At 43.3% G+C, this 22,933-nt stretch overlaps 1 protein-coding gene across 3 annotated transcripts in view; it reads left to right on the top strand.

Moving 5' to 3' along the window:
* Nucleotides 1-22,933, top strand: part of rngtt (RNA guanylyltransferase and 5'-phosphatase) — a 163,546-nt gene that overhangs the window by 33,360 nt on the left and 107,253 nt on the right. For all 3 annotated transcript variants that reach the window (XM_045719498.1, XM_014204745.2, NM_001173757.1), the window contains 2 exons: nucleotides 12,014-12,149; nucleotides 14,879-14,950. In XM_045719498.1, the coding sequence (XP_045575454.1) occupies nucleotides 12,014-12,149; nucleotides 14,879-14,950 (208 nt within the window). The remainder of the gene's footprint in view (nucleotides 1-12,013; nucleotides 12,150-14,878; nucleotides 14,951-22,933) is intronic.

Below are 22,933 nucleotides of genomic sequence, written 5' to 3'. Positions count from 1 at the left end.
TTTCAGCTTTTATTTCTTTCATCACATTCCCAGTTGGTCAGACGTTTACATACACTCAATTAGTATTTGGTAGCATTGCCTTTAAATTGTATAATTTGGGTCAAATGTTTTGGGTAGCCTTCCACAAGCTTCCCACAATAAGTTTGGTGAATTTTGGCCCTTTCCTCCTGACAGAGCTGGTGTAACCGAGTCAGGTTTGTAGGCCTCCTTGCAAACGGAAAACTTACATTTTCTATAGGTTTGAGGTCAGGGCTTTTTGATGGCCACTCCAATACCTTGACTTTATTGTCCTTCAGCCATTTTGCCACTATCATTGTCCATTTGGAAAAATTGGTCATTGTCCATTTGGAAGACCTATTTGCGACCAAGCTTTAACTTATTGACTGATGTCTTGATGTTGCTTCAATATATGCACATCATTTTCCTGCCTCATGATGCCATCTATTTTGTGAAGTGCACCAGTACCTCCTGCAGCAAAGCACCCCCACAACATGATGCTGCCACCCCCCGTGCTTCACGGGTCTGGCGTTTTTGAGCAGTGACTACTTTGTTTCTGAGCAGCCTTTCAGGTTATGTCAATATAGGACTTGTTTTACTGTGGATAGAGAGAATTTTGTACCGGTTTCCTCCAGCATCTTCACAGGGTCCTTTTACTGTTTTTCCGGGATTGATTTTGCACTTTTCCAAAGTACGTTCATCTCTAGGAGACAGAGCGTGTCTCCTTCCTGAGCGGTATGACAGCTGCGTGGTCCCATGGTGTTTATACTTGCGTACTATTGTTTGTACAGATGAACGTGGTACCTTCAGGCATTTGGAAATTGCTCCCATTGATGAACCAGACTTGTGGAGGTCTATAATTTTTCTTCTGAGGTCTTGGCTGATTTCTTTTGATTTTCCCATGATGTCAAGCAAAGAGGCACTGAGTTTGAAGGTAGGCCTTGAAATACACTGCTCAAAAAAATAAAGGGAACACTTTAACTCCAAGTCAATCACACTTCTGTGAAATCAAACTGTCCACTTAGGAAGCAACACTGATTGACAATAAATTAAACATGCTGTTGTGCAAATGGAATAGACAACAGGTGGAAATTATAGGCAATTAGCAAGACACCCCCAATAAAGGAGTGGTTCTGCAGGTGGGGACCACAGACCACTTCTCAGTTCCTATGCTTCCTGGCTGATGTTTTGGTCACTTTTGAATGCTGGCGGTGCTTTCACTCTAGTGGTAGCATGAGACGGAGTCTACAACCCACATAAGTGGCTCAGGTAGTGCAGCTCATCCAGGATGGCACATCAATGCGAGCTGTGGCAAGAAGGTTTGCTCTGTCTGTCAGCGTAGTGTCCAGAGCATGGAGGCGCTACCAGGAGACAGGCCAGTACATCAGGAGACGTGGAGGAGGCCGTAGAAGGGCAACAACCCAGCAGCAGGGCCGCTACCTCCGCCTTTGTGCAAGGAGGAGCAGGAGGAGCACTGCCAGAGCCCTGCAAAATGACCTCCAGCAGGCCACAAATTCGCCACTGGCGCCCTGTGCTCTTCACAGATGAAAGCAGGTTCACACTGAGCACACGTGACAGAGTCTGGAGACGCCGTGGAGAACGTTCTGCTCCCTGCAACATCCTCCAGCATGACCGGTTTGGCGGTGGGTCAGTCATGGTGTGGGGTGGCATTTCTTTGGGGCGCCGCACAGCCCTCCATGTGCTCGCCAGAGGTAGCCTGACTGCCATTAGGTGCCGAGATGAGATCCTCAAGCCCCTTGTGAGACCATATGCTGGTGCGGTTGGCCCTGGGTTCCTCCTAATGCTAGACCTCATGTGGCTGGAGTGTGTCAGCAGTTCCTGCAAGAGGAAGGCATTGATGCTATGGACTGGCCCGCCCGTTCCCCAGACCTGAATCCAATTGAGCACATCTGGGACATCATGTCTCGCTCCATCCACCAACGCCACGTTGCACCACAGACTGTCCAGGAGTTGGCGGATGCTTTAGTCCAGGTCTGGGAGGAGACCCCTCAGGAGACCAGCCGCCACCTCATCAGGAGCATGCCCAGGCGTTGTAGGGAGGTCATACAGGCATGTGGAGGCCACACACACTACTGAGCCTCATTTTGACTTGTTTTAAGGACATTACATCAAAGTTGGATCAGCCTGTAGTGTGGTTTTCCACTTTAATTTTGAGTGTGACTCCAAATCCAGACCTCCATGGGTTGATAAATTGGATTTCCATTGATTATTTTTGTGTGATTTTGTTGTCAGCACATTCAACTATGTAAAGAAAAAAGTATTTAACATGATTATTTCATTCATTCAGATCTAGGATGTGTTATTTTAGTGTTCCCTTTTATTTTTTTGAACAGTGTACATCCACAGGTACACCTCCAATTCACTCAAATTATGTCAATTAGCCTATCAGAAGCTTCAAAAGCCATGACATAATTTTCTGGAATTTTCCAAGCTGTTTAAAAGCACTCTCAACTAAGTCTATGCAAACTTCTGACCCACTGGAATTGTGATACAGTGAAATAATCTCTGTAAACAATTGTTGGAAAAATTACTTGTGTCATGCACAAACTAAATGTCGTAACCGACTTGCCAAAACTATAGTTTGTTAACAAGACATTTGTGGAGTGGTTGAAAAACGAGTTTTAATGACTCCAACCTAAGTGTATGTAAACTTCCGACTTCAACTGTACCTATGTAAGAATGCTGTTCATTGACTATAGCTCAGCCTTCAACACCATAGTACCCTCCAAGCCTGGTCTTCCTGATGTGCTGTTCCCAGGTGGTGAAGGTAAGAAACAACACCTCTACTTTGCTGATCCTCAACACATTGGCCCCACAAGTGTGCGTTCTCAGCCCTCTCTTGTACTCCCCGTTCACCCATGACTGCAGGGCCACCCACAGCTCCAACTCAATCAAGTTTGCAGACTACACAACAGTAGTATTCCTGATTACCAACAATGATGAGCACCTACAGGGAGGAGGTGAAGGCCCTGGTGGAGTGGTGCCAGGAAAATCACCTCTCCCTCAACGTCAACAAAACGATGGAGCTGATCGTGGACTTCAAGAAACAGCAGAGGGAGCATGCCCCTATCCACATCCTTGGGACCACAGTGGAGAAGACGAAAAGCTTCAAGTTCCTCGGCGTACACATCACTGACGATCTGAAATGGTCCACCCACACAGACAGTGTGGTGAAGAAGGCACAACCGCGCCTCTTCAACCTCAGGAGGCTGAAGAAATTTGGCTTGGCCACTAAGACCCTCACAAACTTTTACAGATACAGCCTGACAGGATGCTCTCAATTGTGTATCACTGCCTGGTACGGCATCTCCACCACCCGCAATTGCAGGGCTCTCCAGAGGGCACACTGCATGCCCTCCCTCCAGGACACTTACAGCACCCGATGCCACAGGAAGCCAAAAATATTGTCAAGGACAGCAACCACCCGAGCCACGGCCTGTCCACCCCGCTACCATCCAGAAGGTGCCTCAGAGCTGGGACCAAGAGACTGAAAAAACTGCTTTCTCAAGGCCATCAGACTCTTAAATAGCCATCACTAGCCGGCTACCAACCGGTTACTCAACCCTGCACCTTAGAGGCTGCTGCCCTATGTACATAGTCATGGAATCACTGTTCACTTTAATAATGTTTACATACAGTTTTACTCATTTCATATGTATGCTATTCTTCTGTATTTTAGTCAATGCCACTCCGACATTGCTCGTCCTAATATTTGTTTCTTAATTCCGTTTTTTAAAAACTTTTTTATATTTGTGTATATTTTTGTGAATTGTTAGATACTACTGCACTGTTGGAGCTAGGAACACACGCATTTCACTACACCTGCGCAATAACATCAGCTAAATATGTCTGTGACAAATAAAATTAGATTTGAAATGGCATCAACCCCAAAAGTAGTGCACTATTTAGGAAGTAAGGCCGTTTAGGATACAGCCCTAGAGACCTGGGTCATTCTCACTGATCCCCTCCAGTGGAGTAGAGGTGTGGAGGACTATTACAGCTCCACTTTCCAGGGCCCACCTGGAACCATTTCAATGTAATGGTTAGATTGAGATTATGCGTCTGGCACTGGCCCCAACAGTGTTCTAAAAGCACTCCGTTTAGCTAGATGGGTTGTTCGCATTTGTAAATTATGTGTGAAAGAAGGTCTATAGCCTATATCCCAACCAAAGCTGAAAGCCTTGGGGTAATCATGTGCGCCAGGGCATAAAATTAACTTTTTGGTCCACCAGCCACTGTGGCAGGTTTAGTAGATTTATAAAAAAAAATAGACCAGACACTCAGATTATTTATCAGTGAAAAACCACCCCAAACAAATGGATGACTGGGCTTTGTAATGTTTCTAAAACAAGGAAGGTATTAGTAAGAAGTAATGTGGATTATTGCTCAATTTATTTTTGTCACCCGAGTCAAAAGCTGCACCTCTAAAGGCGGGTGTGTGTGTGTGTGTGTGTGTGTGTGTGTGTGTGTGTGTGTGTGTGTGTGTGTGTGTGTGTGTGTGTGTGAGAGATATTTTGGATCTGACTACTAGTAGACAGTCATCACTAGTTACCACAGCCACAAAGTCAAGTAGCCTAGTGGTCAGAGCGTTGAACTAGTAACCGAAAGGTTGCAAGATCGAATCCCCGAGCTGACACGGTAAAATTCTGTCGTTCTGCCCTATGAACAAGGCAGTCAACCCACTGTTCCTAGGCTGTCATTGAAAATAATAATTTGTTCTTAACTGACTTGCCTAGTTAAATAAAGGTAAAAAAAAATAAACCCAGTCTATTTCTAAAATGTATCATCTTAAAATGTTATTTTATACCTAACCTTATCCACACTGCTAACATTATGCTTAACCCTGACCGTAAGTCTTCATGATTTTTTTTAACGATATATACAATTTTGACTCTGGCTGTGTTCTCTAGTGGAAACCAAGTAGATGCCATCTCTTCAGCTCCCGAGTGGCACAGCGGTCTAAGGCACTGCATCTCAATGCTAGGAGCGTCATTAGACACCCTGGTTCGAATCCAGGCTGTATCACAACCGGCCCTAATTGGGAGTCCCATAGGGCCCTGCACAATTGGCCCAGCGTTGTCCGGGTTTGGCCGGTGTAGGCCGTCATTGTAAATAAGAATTTGTTCTTAACTAACATTGTTTTGTTCACAAGCTTGGTTGTTTTTCAATGTAAATAGCCGAAAAACAAGAGGACAAAGTCTCACTTTGTAGACTGAGTAAATTAGACAAACGTTTGTACCTGTGTGCAGTGCTTCCAAAAATGTATCTATAAGCAGTTAACTCAGGCAGTGCTGATGTGTGAGGCGGGATATACCATTATTTCTTTGTGCGATTAGCAGCTATGGAACAAAATGGCAGAAACTTTGAAGATAGCTACTGCAGCATTTTTCTGCTAGAAATCACAACTTGCACATGTGCTCATACTTGACTTTTGACTATTTGCAAATGTGAATGTCATGGTCGCGCTGTAGAGCCCTGCAAATTGACCACCCGCTTACATGGCTGGTGAAATAGACATTTTTTTCCCTCCGCATTTGGCGGGTGGTAGGCGTTTTTTTTATTTTATGCCCTGATGTCACTATCAAGCAAATGTATTTATAAAGCCCTTTTTACATCAGAAGATATCACAAAGTGCTATACAGAAACCCAGCCTGAAACCCCAAACAGCAAGCAAGGCAGATGTAGAAACACGGTGGCTAGGGAAAACTCCCTAGAAAGGCAGGAACCTAGGAAGAAACCTAGAGAGGAACCAGGCTCTTTAGTGATTTTTATCATGTACGTCTTGGTGGGGCAAACTCAACTTTTGTTTTAATGCATGCCAGCAAAGCCACTACACAACACTAAACAATACACTAAACGTCTTTTTAAAGCGTGTGTCTGTCTGACTGTTTGCCTGAATGTGTCTTATGGGATACCAAAGAGGCTGTTGTCCAGACTCCTGAATCTTTATCTGGGGAGTAGATGCAGGCATTGATTCTACCAGAACACAGTCTCTATAGGAGCAAAGGACCGCAAGGCAGATGTGGCTCACCACTCCTCACTCACAGGGATGAGGAACTCAACCAACATCCTCTCTGGACTAGTACAGCTCCAGCACACCTGCACTGTCATACTTTTTTTTGTCTTTATAATAACTAGGTCCAACAGTTTTTATGGCCCTACTTTGCAGACCTGCACTGTCATTGTAGCTGGAAGATTAGATGCCTTTTACTCTGGCAGCACGCTGTTGGTCCTACTCGTAATCCTGTTACAGGTCAAGAGTGAAAGACTGAAACAAGTCACTTTTAGGGGTCTTGATTTGCTATGAGAGTGCATGCTTGTCTCTCATTGGCTGAGAGGTTCTCTCTCAGGGCCTGTCTCATATTGTTTTAGTCCCAAATGCACCCCTGGGCTCTGGTCCAAAGTAATGCACTCTAAGGAATAGAGTGCCATTTGGGGGACAGCCATTGTATCCCACTTCTCAGGGACCTGAATGCCTTCCAGAGCTCTCTGAACAAGCTGGTATAGATGGCAAATTAATTAGGTGTAATCCATATCTGATTATGTTTTTTTTCCCCACCTGCAGTTCTTCTTACTGCTGCTCACGCTGTGGGAAATGTAGTGAATTTGGTAGTGGGGAACTACCAAGTGATCTGCCATCTACAGTTGGAGTCGGAAGTTTACATGCATTCAAAGTCAGTTTTCACAATTCCTGACATTTAATCTTAGTAAAAATTCCCCGTCTTAGGTCTGTTAGGATCACCAATTTATTTTAAGAATGTGAAATGTCAGAATAATAGTAGAGTGATTTATTTCAGCTTTTATTTCTTTCATCACATTCCCACTGGGTCAGAAGTTTACATGCACTCAATTAGTATTTGGGAGCATTGCCTTTAAATTGTTTAACGCGGGTCAAATGTTTGGGGTAACCTTCCACAAGCTTCCCACAATAAGTTGGGTGAATTTTGGCCCATTCCTTCTGACAGAGATGTTGTAACTGAGTCAGGTTTGTAGGCCTCCATGCTCGCACACACTTTTTCAGTTCTGCCCACAAATGTTCTATGGGATTGAGGTCAGGGTTTTGTGATGGCCACTCCAATACCTTGACTTTGTTGTCCTTAAGCCATTTTGCCACAACTTTTGAAGTATGCTTGTTGTCATAGTCCACTTGGAAGACCCATTTGCGACCAAGCTTTAACTTCCTGACTGATGTCTTGAGATGTTGCTTCAATATATGCACATCATTTTCCTGCCTCATGATGCCATCTATTTTGTGAAGTGCACCAGTCCCTCCTGCAGCAAAGCACCCCCACAACATGATGCTGCCACCCCGTGCTTCACGGTTGGGATGGTGTTTTTCAGCTTGCAATCCTCCCCCTTTTTCCTCCTAACATAATGATGGTTATTATGGCCAAACAGTTCTGTTTTTGTTTCATCAGACCAGAGGACATTTCTCCAAAAAGTACGATCTTTGTCCCCATGTGCAGTTGCAAACCATAGTCTGGCGTTTTTGAGCAGTGACTTCTTTGTTTCTGAGCAGCCTTTCAGGTTATGTCAATATAGGACTCGTTTTACTGTGGATATAGAAAATATTGTACCGTTTCCTCCAGCATCTTCACAGGGTCCTTTGCTGTTGTTCCGGGATTGATTTTGCACTTTTCCAAAGTACGTTCATCTCTAGGAGACAGAACGCTTCTCCTTCCTGAGCGGTATGATGGCTGCGTGGTCCCATGGTGTTTATACTTGCGTACTATTTGTACAGATGAACGTGGTACCTTCAGGCGTTTGGAAATTGCTCCCAATGATGAACCAGACTTGTGGTGGTCTACAATTTTTCTTCTGAGGTCTTGGCTGATTTTCTTTTGATGTTCCCATGATGTCAAGCAAAGAGGCACTGAGTTTGAAGGTAGGCCTTGAAGTACATCCGCAGGTACACCTCCAATTCACTCAAATGATGTCAATTAGCCTATCAGAAACTTCTAAAGCCATGAGATCATTTTCTGTAATTTTCCAAGCTGTTTAAAGGCACTGTCAACTTTAGTGTATGTAAACTTCTGACCCACTGGAATTGTGATTAAGTGAAATAATCTGTCTGTATAAACAATTGTTGTAAAAATTACTTGTCATGCACAAAGTAGATGTCCAAACCGACTTGCCAAAACTATAGTTTAACAAGAAACTTGTGGAGTGGTTGAAAAATGAGTTTTAATGACTCCAACCTAAGTGTATGTAAACTTCTGACTTCAACTGTATCTCTGTCAGTCTCCTCTCCCCTGGTGAGCTGTACATCTGTCACTGCATTTTAAAATGGGTTCACATCGCCATCCAATAGGCCAGGCCCGCCTTTGTGTTAATTTATTAGTTTGCATAATAAGCCGGGTGCCATTAGCACTACATGATTGCACTAATGTCATAAAGTGGTGTAATGGGGAGCGAGCTAATTTGCTCACTGGTTTAGGATACGTTGATTAGGATACTTAACCTTTTTAGGAAGAAAACCGGAAATGATACGGAGTTGCTCATATTAAAACATCTTGCTTCACTCAATACTTGGCATTTGCCGATGGAGAGAGAGCGGTGGCAAGTCGGCCTCCCGGAAGCATGTAACTGGATTCATCAACTCTGCCATATAATCATTGCCGAGCAGATTTTTTTTGTGTGTTGATTGTAAGAGGAAATGTGTGTGCGTGTTTGATCACATCCCCTCAGCTCTCCTTAGGAACCTCCATACCCCTGGAATCAGATCAGGCATTTTCATGTTCTGTTGTTGACTTTCATGTGTTTCCTTTTACGCATAACAGTTTTCCTGTTGACTGGAGATTTTTTTGATTCAATTACCCAAACAGGAGCAGTTGGCTTGACAGCTTTTTGTTTGCGCTTTGCTCTTTGCCATGCCCTCAATAAAATGCAAAGAACAATCTATGATGGCTGAGGTTGTTGGTGCATGTAGCCATTTTTCTATTTCAAACCTCTTAACTGAAGGAGATTTTGATGAGCTTTGTGTTCGCACCAGTGTATTGCCTCATATCTTGACAATAGCTCTAGACCAGGGCTCGCCAAACCCTGTTCCTGGAGAGCCACCATCCTGTAGACCATGGTGCTTGCCTACGGAGCCGTGAGGGGAACGGCACCTCCGTACCTTCAGGCTCTGATCAGTCCCTACACCCAAACGAGGGCACTGCGCTCATCCACCTCTGGCCTGCTGGCCCCCCTACCTCTGAGGAAGCACAGTTCCCGCTCAGCCCAGTCAAAACTGTTCGCTGCTCTGGCACCCCTATGGTGGAACAAGCTCCCTCACGACGCCAGGACAGCGGAGTCAATCACCACCTTCCGGAGACACCTGAAACCCCACCTCTTTAAGGAATACCTGGGATAGGATAAAGTAATCCTTCTAACCCCCCCCCTAAAAAGATTTAGATGCACTATTGTAAAGTGGTTGTTCCACTGGATATCATAAGGTGAATGCACCAATTTGTAAGTCGCTCTGGATAAGAGCGTCTGCTAAATGACTTAAATGTAAATGTAGGTTTTTCGCTTCAACCCTAGTTTGGCACACCTGATTCTAATAATTAGCTGGATGATAAGCTGAACGATATCAGTTACAACTGGGTTGGAGCGAAAACCCACAGGAGGGTAGCTCTCCAGGAACAACGTTGGAGGGCCATGCTCTAGACTCAACTAGAGCAGGTCTTCCCAACTCCAGTCTTCCAGTACCCCCAACGGTACATATTTTTGTTGTGGTCCCGGACAAACGCACCTGATTCTACTTGTCAATTAATCACTAAGCCCATGACAAGTTAAATCAGATATTTTTGTCTGGGGCTGCAACAAAAATGTGTGCTGTTTGGGGCTACTTAAGGACTGGAGTTCGGTGCAACACTGAACTAGAGCACTTAGACTTTATCCTCCTCCACTGCCTCTGTATCTTTCACCCAGATACCCCCACCTTAGTGTCTGTGGACTCTTCCATCCTCTGTGTGTCTATGCTATGGGTGATACCATGGGTATCATAGGGGTTGTCCCATCCTTAACATACTGTACGTCCATCCCAAATCCCCTTTGTCATCACAAACTTCTAATTGGTCTCCACCTCCACCACTGTTACCATACAGATATCCTGTCGGAGACGGTGAGTAAGTTATTCACTGTCCACCTGCATCCACCCTTTTTAAAAGTAAGAGTTTGTCTGAATGTGAAAGCTGATGTTCGCAGGTATGTAATTGAAGGAAAGCTTTGTATCCTCCACTTCATCCCTCCATCTGGTTGGTGTGATGGAGGGATCAGACAGTAATCAGACAGAGGTGTGACAGACTGCTAGCTACTTAAGTTGGTCTCCCTCTTCACCACCACTTTCCACATCTCTCTTGCCAGTCTCCTCTACCATCACCCATGTAAATATGTAGACTGGAGCAAGAGAGCCTGGGTCCTATCATATTTGCTTAGCAGCTTCTTAAAAAACTCAGATACACTGCAATGTCCTGTCTTTTACGCCTCTCTTGAGGATATTCTAATTAAACAAAGTTCAAAGCAGTAGGATTATCTGGTGTGGCACTGTGGTGATTTGAATGAGGACCGGTGTGTGTGTGTGTGTGTGTCCTATTGTGGCATTGAAAAAGTACTGTTCAAAAATCTGCAAGGCCAAAGAGAAGGAGCGAGATAAGGACACCACTCCTCCTGAATGGCTGGATCAGTGGTGTATGTCCTTGCCTCTAGTCCTGTACTGTAGATGTAGTCAAAGAGCTTTCTCAAAGTTTCTCAGAATAAAATCATTAATATGCATCCACAGTATCTTGATAAAAGGGTGAAGGACTGTGTTTGTACTGCAAGCTTATGTGGTCTTCCTGAGGCCAAGGATAGTGCAGTGTATTTCTTAATGCGAACTAAGTCTTGTATCTCACCTGCAAATGCCCGAGGAACTAATTCAGGATTAGTGCAAAAACTTCCTCTATCAGTGAAACAACTCGCCTCGCTACTGCCTGTGAATGTAGCAGCACATTGTGCTATTTGAAGATAGAGCCATGTCTAACTGGAGGCTGGCACATTTGCATTGAAGCAGAGCTGCTTTAGGACATAACATCACAATATATCAGAGCCTGTGACTTTTTTGTCATTCAGTTTTGTCAATAGAGGAGAGAATTGGTTTGAAAGTGTCTACGTGCACTAGAATATAATGCGGCTGTTTTTGTAAGTAGGGGTTGAGGTAAGTTTGGAGTTTGATTCTGTGTTGTTCCCCAGATACTCTATTAAAGGTGTAATGTTGCAGAAATCGCTCTGTCATTTCCTGGTTGCAAAAATTTGAATAGTTCGCTTAATTTCAGTTTATGTGACAAAACAAGCAGTCAGTGTGAAAAGAATTATTGTACCATCAAAACTGCTGTGAAATATATTTTCCATAACCAAAAATGTAGTATTTTCAGCTGTTTGAAGCTGGTGTACAAATCCGAAAGTAAAAAAACTAAACATAACTGGAAGCCTAGAAATATGCACATGGAACAGATCTACCGCTTCTTAGACTTGCTTTAAATGAGAATGACAGATCTATAAGTCACATTTCTATGTGAATTTGGTGGGGTCACCCAAAAAGTTGAATATTGCAGCTTTAAATATTTAACCAATAGCTACCCGGACTATCTGCATTGACCCTTTTTGCACTAACTTTTTTGACTCATCACATACTCTTTGTGAATTTGGTCGGGTTGCCAAAATGTTGCATATTGCAGCTTTAACCCAACAAAGTTTTGATTTTAACTGTAAGAAATGCAGTTGAATCTGCAGCTCGGAGTAATCCGGATGCAGCTGTTTGTCTGCTATAAAATGGCTGTCTGGCTTGGTTTTTAATCCATGTAAAAAGCCAATTCCACTTGGAGTGAAACTTTGCCATCAATTTACAGCATTCAATATGTATATTGCCTCTGCTTTGTTTGTTGAATGTTTGCTACTTACTAGTAAATAGTTGTTAACTTAAAGATGTTATGTAAACTTATTAAAGAGGGTTTCTTTGCTTTTTTTCCCACAGGTATATGATGCTGATAAATGGGAAGAATGAGGTGCACATGATCGACAGAGACAACTCGGTGTTCCACATAGCCAACCTAGAATTCCCCTTTCGGAAAGACCTCCGCGTTCACTTAGCCAACACACTACTTGACGGGGTAAGTCCTTCAGTGTGTGTGTGTGTGTCCTTTTCTTTCTTCCCCCAAGGTAATGGGGCGGCAGGTAGCCTAGTGGTTAGAGCATTGGCCAAGTAACCAAAAGGTTGCTAGATCGAATCCCCGAGTTGACAAGGTAAAAATCTGTCGTTCTAACCCCTGAACAAGGCAGTTAACCCACTGTTCCTAGGCCATCATTGTAAATAAGAATTTGTTCTTAACTGACTTGCCTAGTTAAATAAAAAAGTCTCAGAATGGTGATTCGAACTGTCTTTATTTTTCCCGCCCTTTATGTCCCCTGCCTGACCCCGTACCCCTAATCATATCGCCCTGCTGCTCCACCTACACATGACTGACAGCAGAAAGTAGCTGTTGTCAGCCTCCTTCCACACCAGGAGAACCCTGTGGCTCCTATCAACACCTAGGCCTATAGGAGAACAGTGAGAGCAGTGAGCCTTTCACCCAGTCCGCCACCACACAAGACAGGAGGGGGAAACATTGTTCGTAAATCATACCATAGATTCATCCGCCTTTATCCTGCTCTGTATTGTACTGTACTGCATAGATACCTTCCTCCCAGGAGGCTGTTTGTTAGTGGCTGTCATGTCTTCACCGTGTAATAACAGGCCAATCTGGGCTACTGGAGTTTTTGTACTAGAGAAGGTGTTCATTCCAAATATAGTGATATTCCCTGTTGGCCCTGGTCAAAAGCAGTGCACTATACAGGGAATAGGGTACCATTTGGGACTAAGCCAGGTCCCAGCACTCCCCAAGCAGCAGGTGCACAAGACACCAGTCATTATCACCCTCCCTAATCGGAACCAGGGAGAGAAGAGGCTAGTTGCCAATATGTGTCATGCCGGTGTACAATGCCTGGTCTTCTGTACAGGAGCCCAATTATGTGGGGGGCTTGTTATCGAGGTGAGTTCGCTTAGCCATCATCACTTTTCTCTAAGACGGACGTGTCTTTTATGCTCTGAGCAATATTATTCTCAAGTATCTTCGGTAATTCAGTGACTGATTGAGATGGTGGGTTGTCTCTTTGTTTGGGCCTTGTGTGCAGGGAACACATTAGCAGGCTTTTGAAGCAGCTCCAATCTGCAGATGTGACAGTCTGTCTAGCTGAACCATGACTCGGCTATGCTCAGTTTCATCCATATATTCTTCATAGAATTGTACTACTTACACATAATCTGCCTCTGCCACAAGGCTTCTCTTGTGTGTTTGGAATTCATGTCAGTGTTTTTAGTGAACTCTACCCAGAGACCTAAAATGTCTTTTCATGTTTGCAGATATATTGCCTGTGGAACTGTTGCTGCATACATTCAATCACAAGCTCTTCTGTTGTAGTGGCTCTGCTGCTAGTCACTTTAGCTTATTCGTACACCCCCACACACAATACATAACAGTTACTGCCTCAGTGTGCTGCACTGCTGCGTGTACAGAGGTCAACTCGCAGAGATACAACTATATTCATCCCCCAGCGCAATACACTCAGTGTTGTCTTTTATTTGTCTGTGTTTGTACGCTCACATTGGAGTAAATATTTTGAGTAAGATCCCTTCAAAGGACATAAACTTGTGTGAAATTGTACCATATTAGCTGTAAAGCAGTAGTTCCCTTGATGTTCCTACAGGTAATGTGTCAGAATGGTGATGCGTACTGTATGATGCTTAGCCTACGATATGATACCCATTGGGAAATTATTCATATAGTCTGCTCTCTCGTTCGCTCTCTCGTTCGCTGTCTCGCTCTCGTTCGCTCGCTCTCGCTTGTTCTCGCGCTCACTGTCTCGTTCTCTCGCTCGTTATCGCTCTCGCTCGCTTCGTGCTCGCTCTCGCACGTTATCGTTCTCGCTCGCTCTCGCTCGTTATCGTTCTCGCTCGCTCTCGCTCGTTATCGTTCGAGCTCGCTTCTCACCAGCTCTGAAGTACCTGATTCTCAACTCCACAATGATGAATGTGTAAAATATTGCTCTCTCTAGGCTCTCTCTCTCTCGTTGTCTCTCTCGTATACACACTACCGTTGGGGTCACTTAGAAATGTCCTTGTTTTTGAAAGAGAAGCATATTTTTTCCATTAAAATAACATCAAATTGATCAGAAATACAGTGTAGACATTGTTAATGTTGTAAATGACTATTGTAGCTGGAAACGGCTGATTTTTATTTTAATATTTTTTTTTTAATGTAATATCTACATAGGCATACAGAGGCCCATTATCAGCAACCATCACGCCTGTGTTCCAATGACATGTTGTGTTAGCTAATCCAAGTTTATAATTTTAAAAGGCTCAAGTCCTCAACTGGCAGCCACCTAGTTGCATAACATGGCTGTGAAACCCAGTCATGTGTCAGTTGGGGTTTTCACCAGCTCTGAAGTACTTGATTCTCAACTCCACAATGTTGAATGATGAATGTGGAAATCTATTTCTGCTGCCGTTTCCCATTCCTCTCCCTGGTACTCATCTCTGATGTGTGCCGCAGTCTGCTGTACGTACCCCACAGGAGACCCAGCCAGCCCCCACAGCCCGCTTCGTTTACCCTCCCCCCCATCGTTGGACAGGCACTTTCCAGCATCTGATAGGACCACAAATTTAGAATTCTTTCTCTTAGAAGAATGTGTCTCCCGTACACTGTTTTAGCATTATGCCCCCATCTCTCTTTCTCGGTATCTTTCTCTCTCTCGGTTTCTGTCTGTCCTCATCACCCCCCCCTGTCTCTTGTTTCCACAGGAGATGATTATCGACAAGGTAAACGGCCAGCCCGTCCCGCGCTACCTGATCTATGACATCATCAAATTCAACGTGAGTAGTGCCATGCCTGTTCAGCAGAGATCTTGTTGCCCATGAAATTCCCCTACATCCCTGAAGGGGTGCCAGACATATCAGGTTGTAGTCAGTATGCCCAGGGTCAGTCAGTCCCCCATAACCACCAGGCCCATTAGCAGCCACTCTGCCCCCTGTTTTGACCTCTCTCTGGTCCCCTCTCTAGTCCACATTGTCAGTGCCTGGTGATCCTGGTTAAGGACAGAATATAAATAGATCATCGGGCCAGGGCTGGGCATGAGAGAGAAGCCCTGAGATGAAAACTCTCTGTAGAGTATTTCGCTATCAACATTGTCAGTCCTGCCACTGTTCATGGTGGCAGACAGCAGCCTGTCTGTATGTCAGACTGATTAGTTCTGCCTGAGAGGAGAGCAGGAGAGGAGAGCAGCTCAGACTGCCTTCCCCCCCAGACCTCTCGGCTCGCTGGTCAGCCAGCAGAGCTCAGTAAACCCTGAACATGAAGATCCAGGACCCTGTCTGAGACCATCACAAATGCTACTGTCTGAGGACTGAGCAGCCATTCTGAAATTGCTAAACAAGTTTGCAAAACCATTTTGTATATATCTCCATCACAGCAGTTTGAGTAGCCTCTTTGACCGCAAGCCTGGTGTATATTTTGGCGGGCCTGTGATTTTCTGAATGCTTAACTGCATCCGCAAATTACATATTTGTTTTTCTATCTCGCAAGTTCCGTTGTATGCACCAACTTCTGAATACACCCAGCTAAGGATCATTGAGCTTGATTTTCTTCTAAACTGAAACTAATTATTATCAATTTACCGCTAATTTATTGCGGGGGGGGCGATAATTGCCACAGATCAATTTTCGGAGAATATTTGGTATAGAAGTGTAAGACCTCATCCCAAATGGCATCCTGTACCCTACAAAGTGCACTACTTTTGACCAGTGCCCTATAGGTAGTGCAATATATAGGGAATAGGGTAATATTCAGAACGTACCTTGATTATGTATTCTCCAGCTTCATCCTCAGAACTCATTTTCTCTGAGCTGTGAGATTGCAGCTGTTTTTTTTCTCTCAGAGAAATGTCCTGTATGCTATTTTAAGAGCCTGAGTAAAACAAGGTGGTGGCAGATAGTGTTTCTACAACAGAAGGTTGGTGGCACATTAATTGGGCAGGACGGGCTTGTGGTAATGGCTGGAGCAAAATAATTGGAATGGTATCAAATACATCAATCGCGTGGTTTCCGTGTGTTTGATGCCATTCCATTTGCTCCGTTCCAGCCATTATTATGAGCCGTCCATCCCTCAGCTGCCTCCACTGGTTCCTACTGATGTCTAATGAACTTATAGCTAGTGCTGATGCCTAGGGCTGGGCAATATGGCATATATTACACACACACACACACACTACCGTTCAAACGTTTGGAGTCACTTATAAATGTCCTTGTTTTTGCAAGAAAAGCAACAACAAAAAATCCCCCATTTCAAATAATAATGATCAGAAATACAGTGTAGACATTGTTAATGTTGTAAATGACTATTGTAGCTGGAAACGGCAGATTTTTTTATGGAATATCTACATTTATCAGCAACCATCACTCCTGTGTTCCAATGGCACGTTGTGTTAGCTAATCCAAGTTTTAAAAGGCTCACAAGTCCTCAACTGGCAGCTTCATTAAATCGTACCCACAAAACACCAGTCTCAACGTCAACAGTGAAGAGGCGACTCCGGGATGCTGGCCTTCTAGGTAGAGTTCCTCTGTCCAGTGTCTGTGTTCTTTTGCCCATCTTAATCTTTTCTTTTTATTGGCCAGTCTGAGATATGGCTTTTTCTTTGCAACTCTGCCTAGAAGGCCAGCATCCCAGAGTTGCCTCTTCACTGTTGAGACTGGTGTTTTGCTGCTACTATTTAATGAAGCTGCCAGTTGAGGAGTTGTGAGGTGTCTGTTTCTCAAACTAGACACTAATGTATTTGTCAACTTGCTCAGTTGTGCACCGGGGCCTTCCACTCTTCTTTCTATTCTGGTTAGAGCCAGTTTGCGCTGTTCTGTGAAGGGAGTAGTACACTGCGTTGTACGAGATCTTCAGTTTCTTGGCAATTCCTCGCATGGAATAGCCTTCATTTCTCAGAACAAGAATAGACTGACAAGTATCAGAAGAAAGTTCTTTGTTTCTGGACATTTCGAGCCTGTAATCGAACCGACAAATGCTGATGCTCCTGATACTCATCTAGTCTAAAGAAGGCCAGTTTTATTGCTGCTTTAATCAGGACAACAGTTTTCAGATGTGCTAACATATTTGCAAAAGGGTTTTCTAATGATCAATTAGCCTTTTTTTAAATGATAAACTTGGATTAGCTAACACAACGTGCCATTGGAACACAGGCGTGATGGTTGCTGATAATGGGCCCATGTAGATATTCCATAAAAAATCTGCCTGTTCCAGCTACAATACTCATTAACATTGTCTACACTATTTCTGATCAATGTGACCCCAAACTTTCGAACAGTTTGTGTGTGTGTGTTTGTATCACAACATTTATTTTCAATGTATTTTTTGACAGGATGACAGTATTTTGAGTTGTGTATGACCCGAGTGTTTTCAGTGGGGCTTTTTCCATTTTGATTGTTTTATACTGTTCAGTCACAATTCATCCAAAAGTTGATCTCATTTGATATAATTTCCATGTAGGACTGCACGATATGGGAAAAAAGTCTAGGCCTTATTTTTAACCAAATATTGCAATTGCAATTTGACTTGCGATTTAGATCAAAACACTTGGGTTAACTGTTGGAATCATTGAAATATAATTATTTTAATTTTATAGTTGGAATGTAAGTGTGCCCTTTTTGAATGCAGTGTTTGACATGGCAACAAATGAAAATGCCATGGAGGTGTTCATAGAATTAGGAATTAGAATACTAATAGGATCACTATGGAGGTGTTATTGTGACAGGGTAGGAACCAAAGTGTTGGTCAGTGTTTCCCAGGGGAATGGGACCCTATAATCTTTGTCTAACATATTCATGCTTTGCCTATTCCTCTGTGATTTAGAACGTACTGTTGCACAAACAGCATGCTAATTTAGGCCTACACCAGCACTGGTATCAGGCTGTATTAGCTAGCTACGTTTGCTCTGACTCAGTACATTTATTATAGCCAGCTTACTTGCGATTAGCATTAGCAGCTAACATGATTTATTTTAGCCACAACTTGCTAAGAAACTTCCTGGAATTTTCCAAGCTGTTTAAAGGCACAGTAAACTTCTGACCCACTGTAATTGTGATACAATTTAATAATCTGTCTGTAAACAATTGCTGGGAAAATTACTTGCACAAAGTAGATGTCCTAACCGACTATCCAAAACTATAGTTTGTTAACAAGAAATTTGTGGAGTGGTTGAAGAACTAGTTTTAGTGACTCCAACCTAAGTGTATGTAAACTTCCGACTTCAACTGTATGAAGTAAAATGCAGTATAACGCAAAGCCTTAATGATACCTTTCGCCTATCTTCATGCTATGCCTTTACCAGGCGAGCTTAGAGATGAACGATCCGGCAAGAATCAGGCAGTGGAGGTGGCGGCACAGAGGTTAGCAGTGCTGTGTGGTCCCCGAGCCGTCACTAAGTGCTGCTGTATTGATCCCCAGTACCCAGGCCATTATTGGCCTCCTCCATTATCCTAGTCAAGCCACCCAGACCTGGCACCAGGCTCCACACTGAGAGGACCACCTAGTGGCCTGCCTGCCTGCTGCCCTGCGGGGGGAGTTACAATCAATCACTAGTCGCTAGTCACTTGTCTGCTTTGCTGCTGGAGTCATTGCTCCTTGTTGGTAAGCTCTTTATTGTAAAAGAGAATGTGTTCTCAATGTCTTATCTAACCTGATTTAAATAGAGAGTTTAAATATAAGTAAAAAGACAAGCGATTCTATTCATTCTATTTCTATGGATGTTTCCCTTTGACCTTATGTGGTGGCTATAGATCGAGGATACACAGATTTGGTTGAAGGGTTTGTGCAGTAGGGTTGAGTCTATTTGGTTACATTTAAAAAAATATATTTTTATGGATTGATTTATAGCTCGTGCTTCATTACGCCATCACGGTTCATAACATCAATAGTCATTCTGCACAATGCCACAATGCTGATCCATTGTGTATGACTGGTTGCCTCTTGAAAAATGTAATTTCTTGACCCTAACCACCACCCGAGTGTCAAGGAAAGAATGTTCCTATTTTATGTTGTTGCCAGGGTTTTTAAATACGATATTTTTTTTTGTTTTCCTGGAAAGGTCCTGTCTGTGTCAACCCCAGAGTTAAACCCTGCCACTCACTGTCAGCCACCAACTGGGGAGGAATCCAAGAGCTGTGTCATGATAAAGACGAAATGTCACAGTAAATTCATCTCCATATTTAATATTTTTCATTTCCTGACAGCGCATCACCGTTTATGCATAATTGATTTTCTAATGGAAGACATTGAAGTTAAACAGCCAATGGCCAAGTTACTTATGCAGTTAACATTATGCACAGATGTACCCCTATTGAGGTCAGGTGTGCCATTAGGTGTGATCGAAAAAAACGTTCTCATTGTACTTTGCGCGTGAACGCCCAGAGTGATACCGTTGCTATTAGCCCGGTAGTCATTATTACTGTGTCGTGCCTGCTGAGGTAACTGTTCTGCATCCGTGTTAAGCCTTGCCATACCTCCTGTCACCCAGAGGCTTCTGTGCGTGTGTCTGGGTCTGTGCGTTTGTGTGCTCCCCTGCAGTCACCTTGGAGCGTTAGAGCCTTACTTCCAGACTGGCTCTGCTCTGCTGCACACCAGCCTAGGGCCACACTGCTATGGTCTTAAGTTTTGACCATGGGGATTTCCAATGCAGGGAGTGTGGTCTTTGTTGTGATGTCACTGATCACTGCAGTCTCCCCATAGAGTTTGTGAATACTACAAGACACTGGTCTGAGTGGACTGTGCAATTGTGGAGGCAGTGGGGATGGCACAGTCCATCAGTCTAAGACATTTGCTACTGAAATTGTATATGGTTATATTATATAAGGACAATGGTGCTACAAAAATACAAAAAAAGGTGCTTTCTCCCACGTTGGATAGTGGTCACTGTCCGCAGTTCTGAAACATATCAGTGCACTGTTGAATTGGCGCCTTTTCCTAGACCATGTTGCTTTATACATAATAGCAAAGTTAACCAGCATATTGGTGTTGAGAACAATGCGGTGGAGGCAGCAGCGGAGTTAGGAGATGAGAAAACAGCCGTTGCCTTAACCTCTTACATCTAGACGTTCCGCTAGCGGAACACCTGCTCCAATGTCCAATGATAGGCGTGGCGCGAATTACAAATTCCTCAAAAATACAAAAACTTGAATTTTTCAAACATATGACTATTTTACAGCATTTTAAAGACAAGACTCTCCTTTTTCTAACCACACTGTCCGATTTCAAAACATTAGATTATGTCAGCAGAGTACCCAGCCAGAAATAATCAGACACCCATTTTTCAAGCTAGCATATAATGTCACAAAAAACAAAACCACAGCTAAATGCAGCACTAACCTTTTGATGATCTTCATCAGATGACAACCCTAGGACATTATGTTATACAATACATGCATGTTTTGTTCAATCAAGTTCATATTTATATCAAAAACCAGCTTTTTACATTAGCATGTGACGTTCAGAACTAGCATTCCCACCGAACACTTCCGGTGAATTTACTAAATTACTCACGATAAACGTTCACAAAAAACATAACAATTATTTTAAGAATTATAGATACAGAACTCCTTTGTGCAATCGAGGTGTCCGATTTTAAAATAGCTTTTCGGTGAAAGCACATTTTGCAATATTCTGAGTACATAGCCCGGCATCACAGGGCTAGCTATTTAGACACCCAGCAAGTTTAGCCTTCACCAAACTCCGATTTACTATTAGAAAAGTTTGATTACCTTTGGTGTTCTTCGTCAGAATGCACTCCCAGGACTGCTACTTCAATAACAAATGTTGGTTTGGTTCAAAATAATCCATTGTTATATCCAAATAGCGGCGTTTTGTTCGTGCGTTCAAGACACTATCCAAGGGTGACGAAGGGTCACGCGCACGACGCATTTCGTGGCAAAAAATTTCTAAACATTCCATTACCGTACTTCGAAGCATGTCAACCGCTGTTTAAAATCAATTTTTATGCCATTTTTCTCGTAAAAAAGCGATAATATTGCGACCGGGAGTGGTGGTTTTCGTTCAAAGATAAAACATGGAGTCGACTCGTGCAAGAGCCTGAGTCTCACAGTACTGTGACCAGCCACTATCCAAACGCGCTAATGTTTTTCAGCCAGAGCCTGCAAAGCCACGATTCAGCTTTTTGCCGCCTTCTGAGAGCCCATGGGAGCCGTAGGAAGTGTCACGTAACAGCAGAGATCCCCTGTATTGGATAGAGATGATCAAGAAGGCCAAGAAATTGTCAGACGGGGCACTTCCTGCATGGAATCTTCTCAGGTTTTGGCCTGCTAAATGAGTTATGTTATACTCACAGACACCATTCAAACAGTTTTAGAAACTTTGGAGTGTTTTCTATCCAAAGCTAATAATTATATGCATATTCTAGTTTCTGGGCAGGAGTAATAATCAGATTAAATCGGGTACGTTTTTTATCTGGCCGTGAAAATACTGCCCCCTAGCCATAACAGGTTAATTGTCTAAGAAAAGTGAGGGGAGAGGAAACCCCAACTTAATTAGGTCTAATCTAGTGATGCACCGATATGACATTTTTGGTCGATATCTGATATTTTCCATGCCAAAACAAAACCCGATAACCGATATTTACAATTTGTGCGGCCTTCTAAGCATTCTAGTACAGTTAAATAGTTAACTCACACACATGGACGCAGCGGTCTAAGGCACTGCATCTGAGTGGAAGAGGCGTCACTACAGTCCCTGGTTCAAATCCAGGCTGTATCACATCCGGCCGTGATTGGGAGTCCCATAGTGCGGTAAAACATAATCAAAACCTATTTGTTTCACTTACTTGCTGTGCTGTTTTGTTGTTCAGTCGTTTCATTCTCAACCAGGATTTCTATGGAACGCGGTTTGGGTCTTTGCGTGTCAAAAAAGATACACGTCAAATACCACTTTGACGTGTCAAATAACACGACATCTGTTTCAGTAGCTATAGTTAGCTCACTATATAGCTAGGTGTCATCTAAAATAACCCTCATTTATAAGACAGTTCTTAATTGATTAATGGTGGGCGGACCCATCTATGTTTAGCTAGCCACAATAAGGATTAGCCACAATAGTGGACTTTGCGGTTAGCCTTCAAAACAAAAGTATGGCATAATTCTACTATTTGTATTCATTTGCATCACTGTCAATGACACTTTATTTTGAAGGCTAACCGCAAATTCCACTATTGTGCCTAATCCTTATTGTGGCTAGCTTCACAACACATAACCCGGTGAGGTCGAGCCTCACTAGCCAGATGAAGCTAGCTGGCTGCTTATAACGTTAGCTTTGGGCAACAGGGTTAAGTTGCTGACTAGCTATTTATTTTCATGAACTGAAGTTCAGTTTCAATAGGCGAACAACAAGTGGCAACCTAGGTAATACTTACTCACAAGGATTCCTAAATAATTGCTAAGAATAATGAAAATGACTGCAGTTTCTACTGATCATTGTTTTCATGGTGTTTGTATTGGTGCTAGCTAGGTACCAAGCTAAAGTTAGCTACCCCAGAAGTTGCGGTCGAACAAATGATGCTTTATTACCAACGCGGTATTGTAAACACACCGTTCGTGGCCGGTGTTTGCTTGTTTGCAGTTTTGTACAGCTTTGACAGTGCTACTGTATCTTTTTTGACACGCAAAGACCCAAATTACGTTCCATAGTATGTATGCCATGAAGCTAATTGCAGTGACGCTATTACTGTGTAACTCCAGTAGGGCAACATCTAAAAAATAGCTCACTTGGTGGTGTGTACCGGTGCTCGACCAGTC

Source organism: Salmo salar, chromosome ssa06, assembly GCF_905237065.1.
Source record: "Salmo salar chromosome ssa06, Ssal_v3.1, whole genome shotgun sequence".
In the NCBI taxonomy this organism is placed as follows: Eukaryota; Metazoa; Chordata; class Actinopteri; order Salmoniformes; family Salmonidae; genus Salmo; species Salmo salar.
The sequence above is the reverse complement of the archived record's forward strand: the minus strand, read 5'-3'. Positions and strand labels throughout refer to the sequence as shown.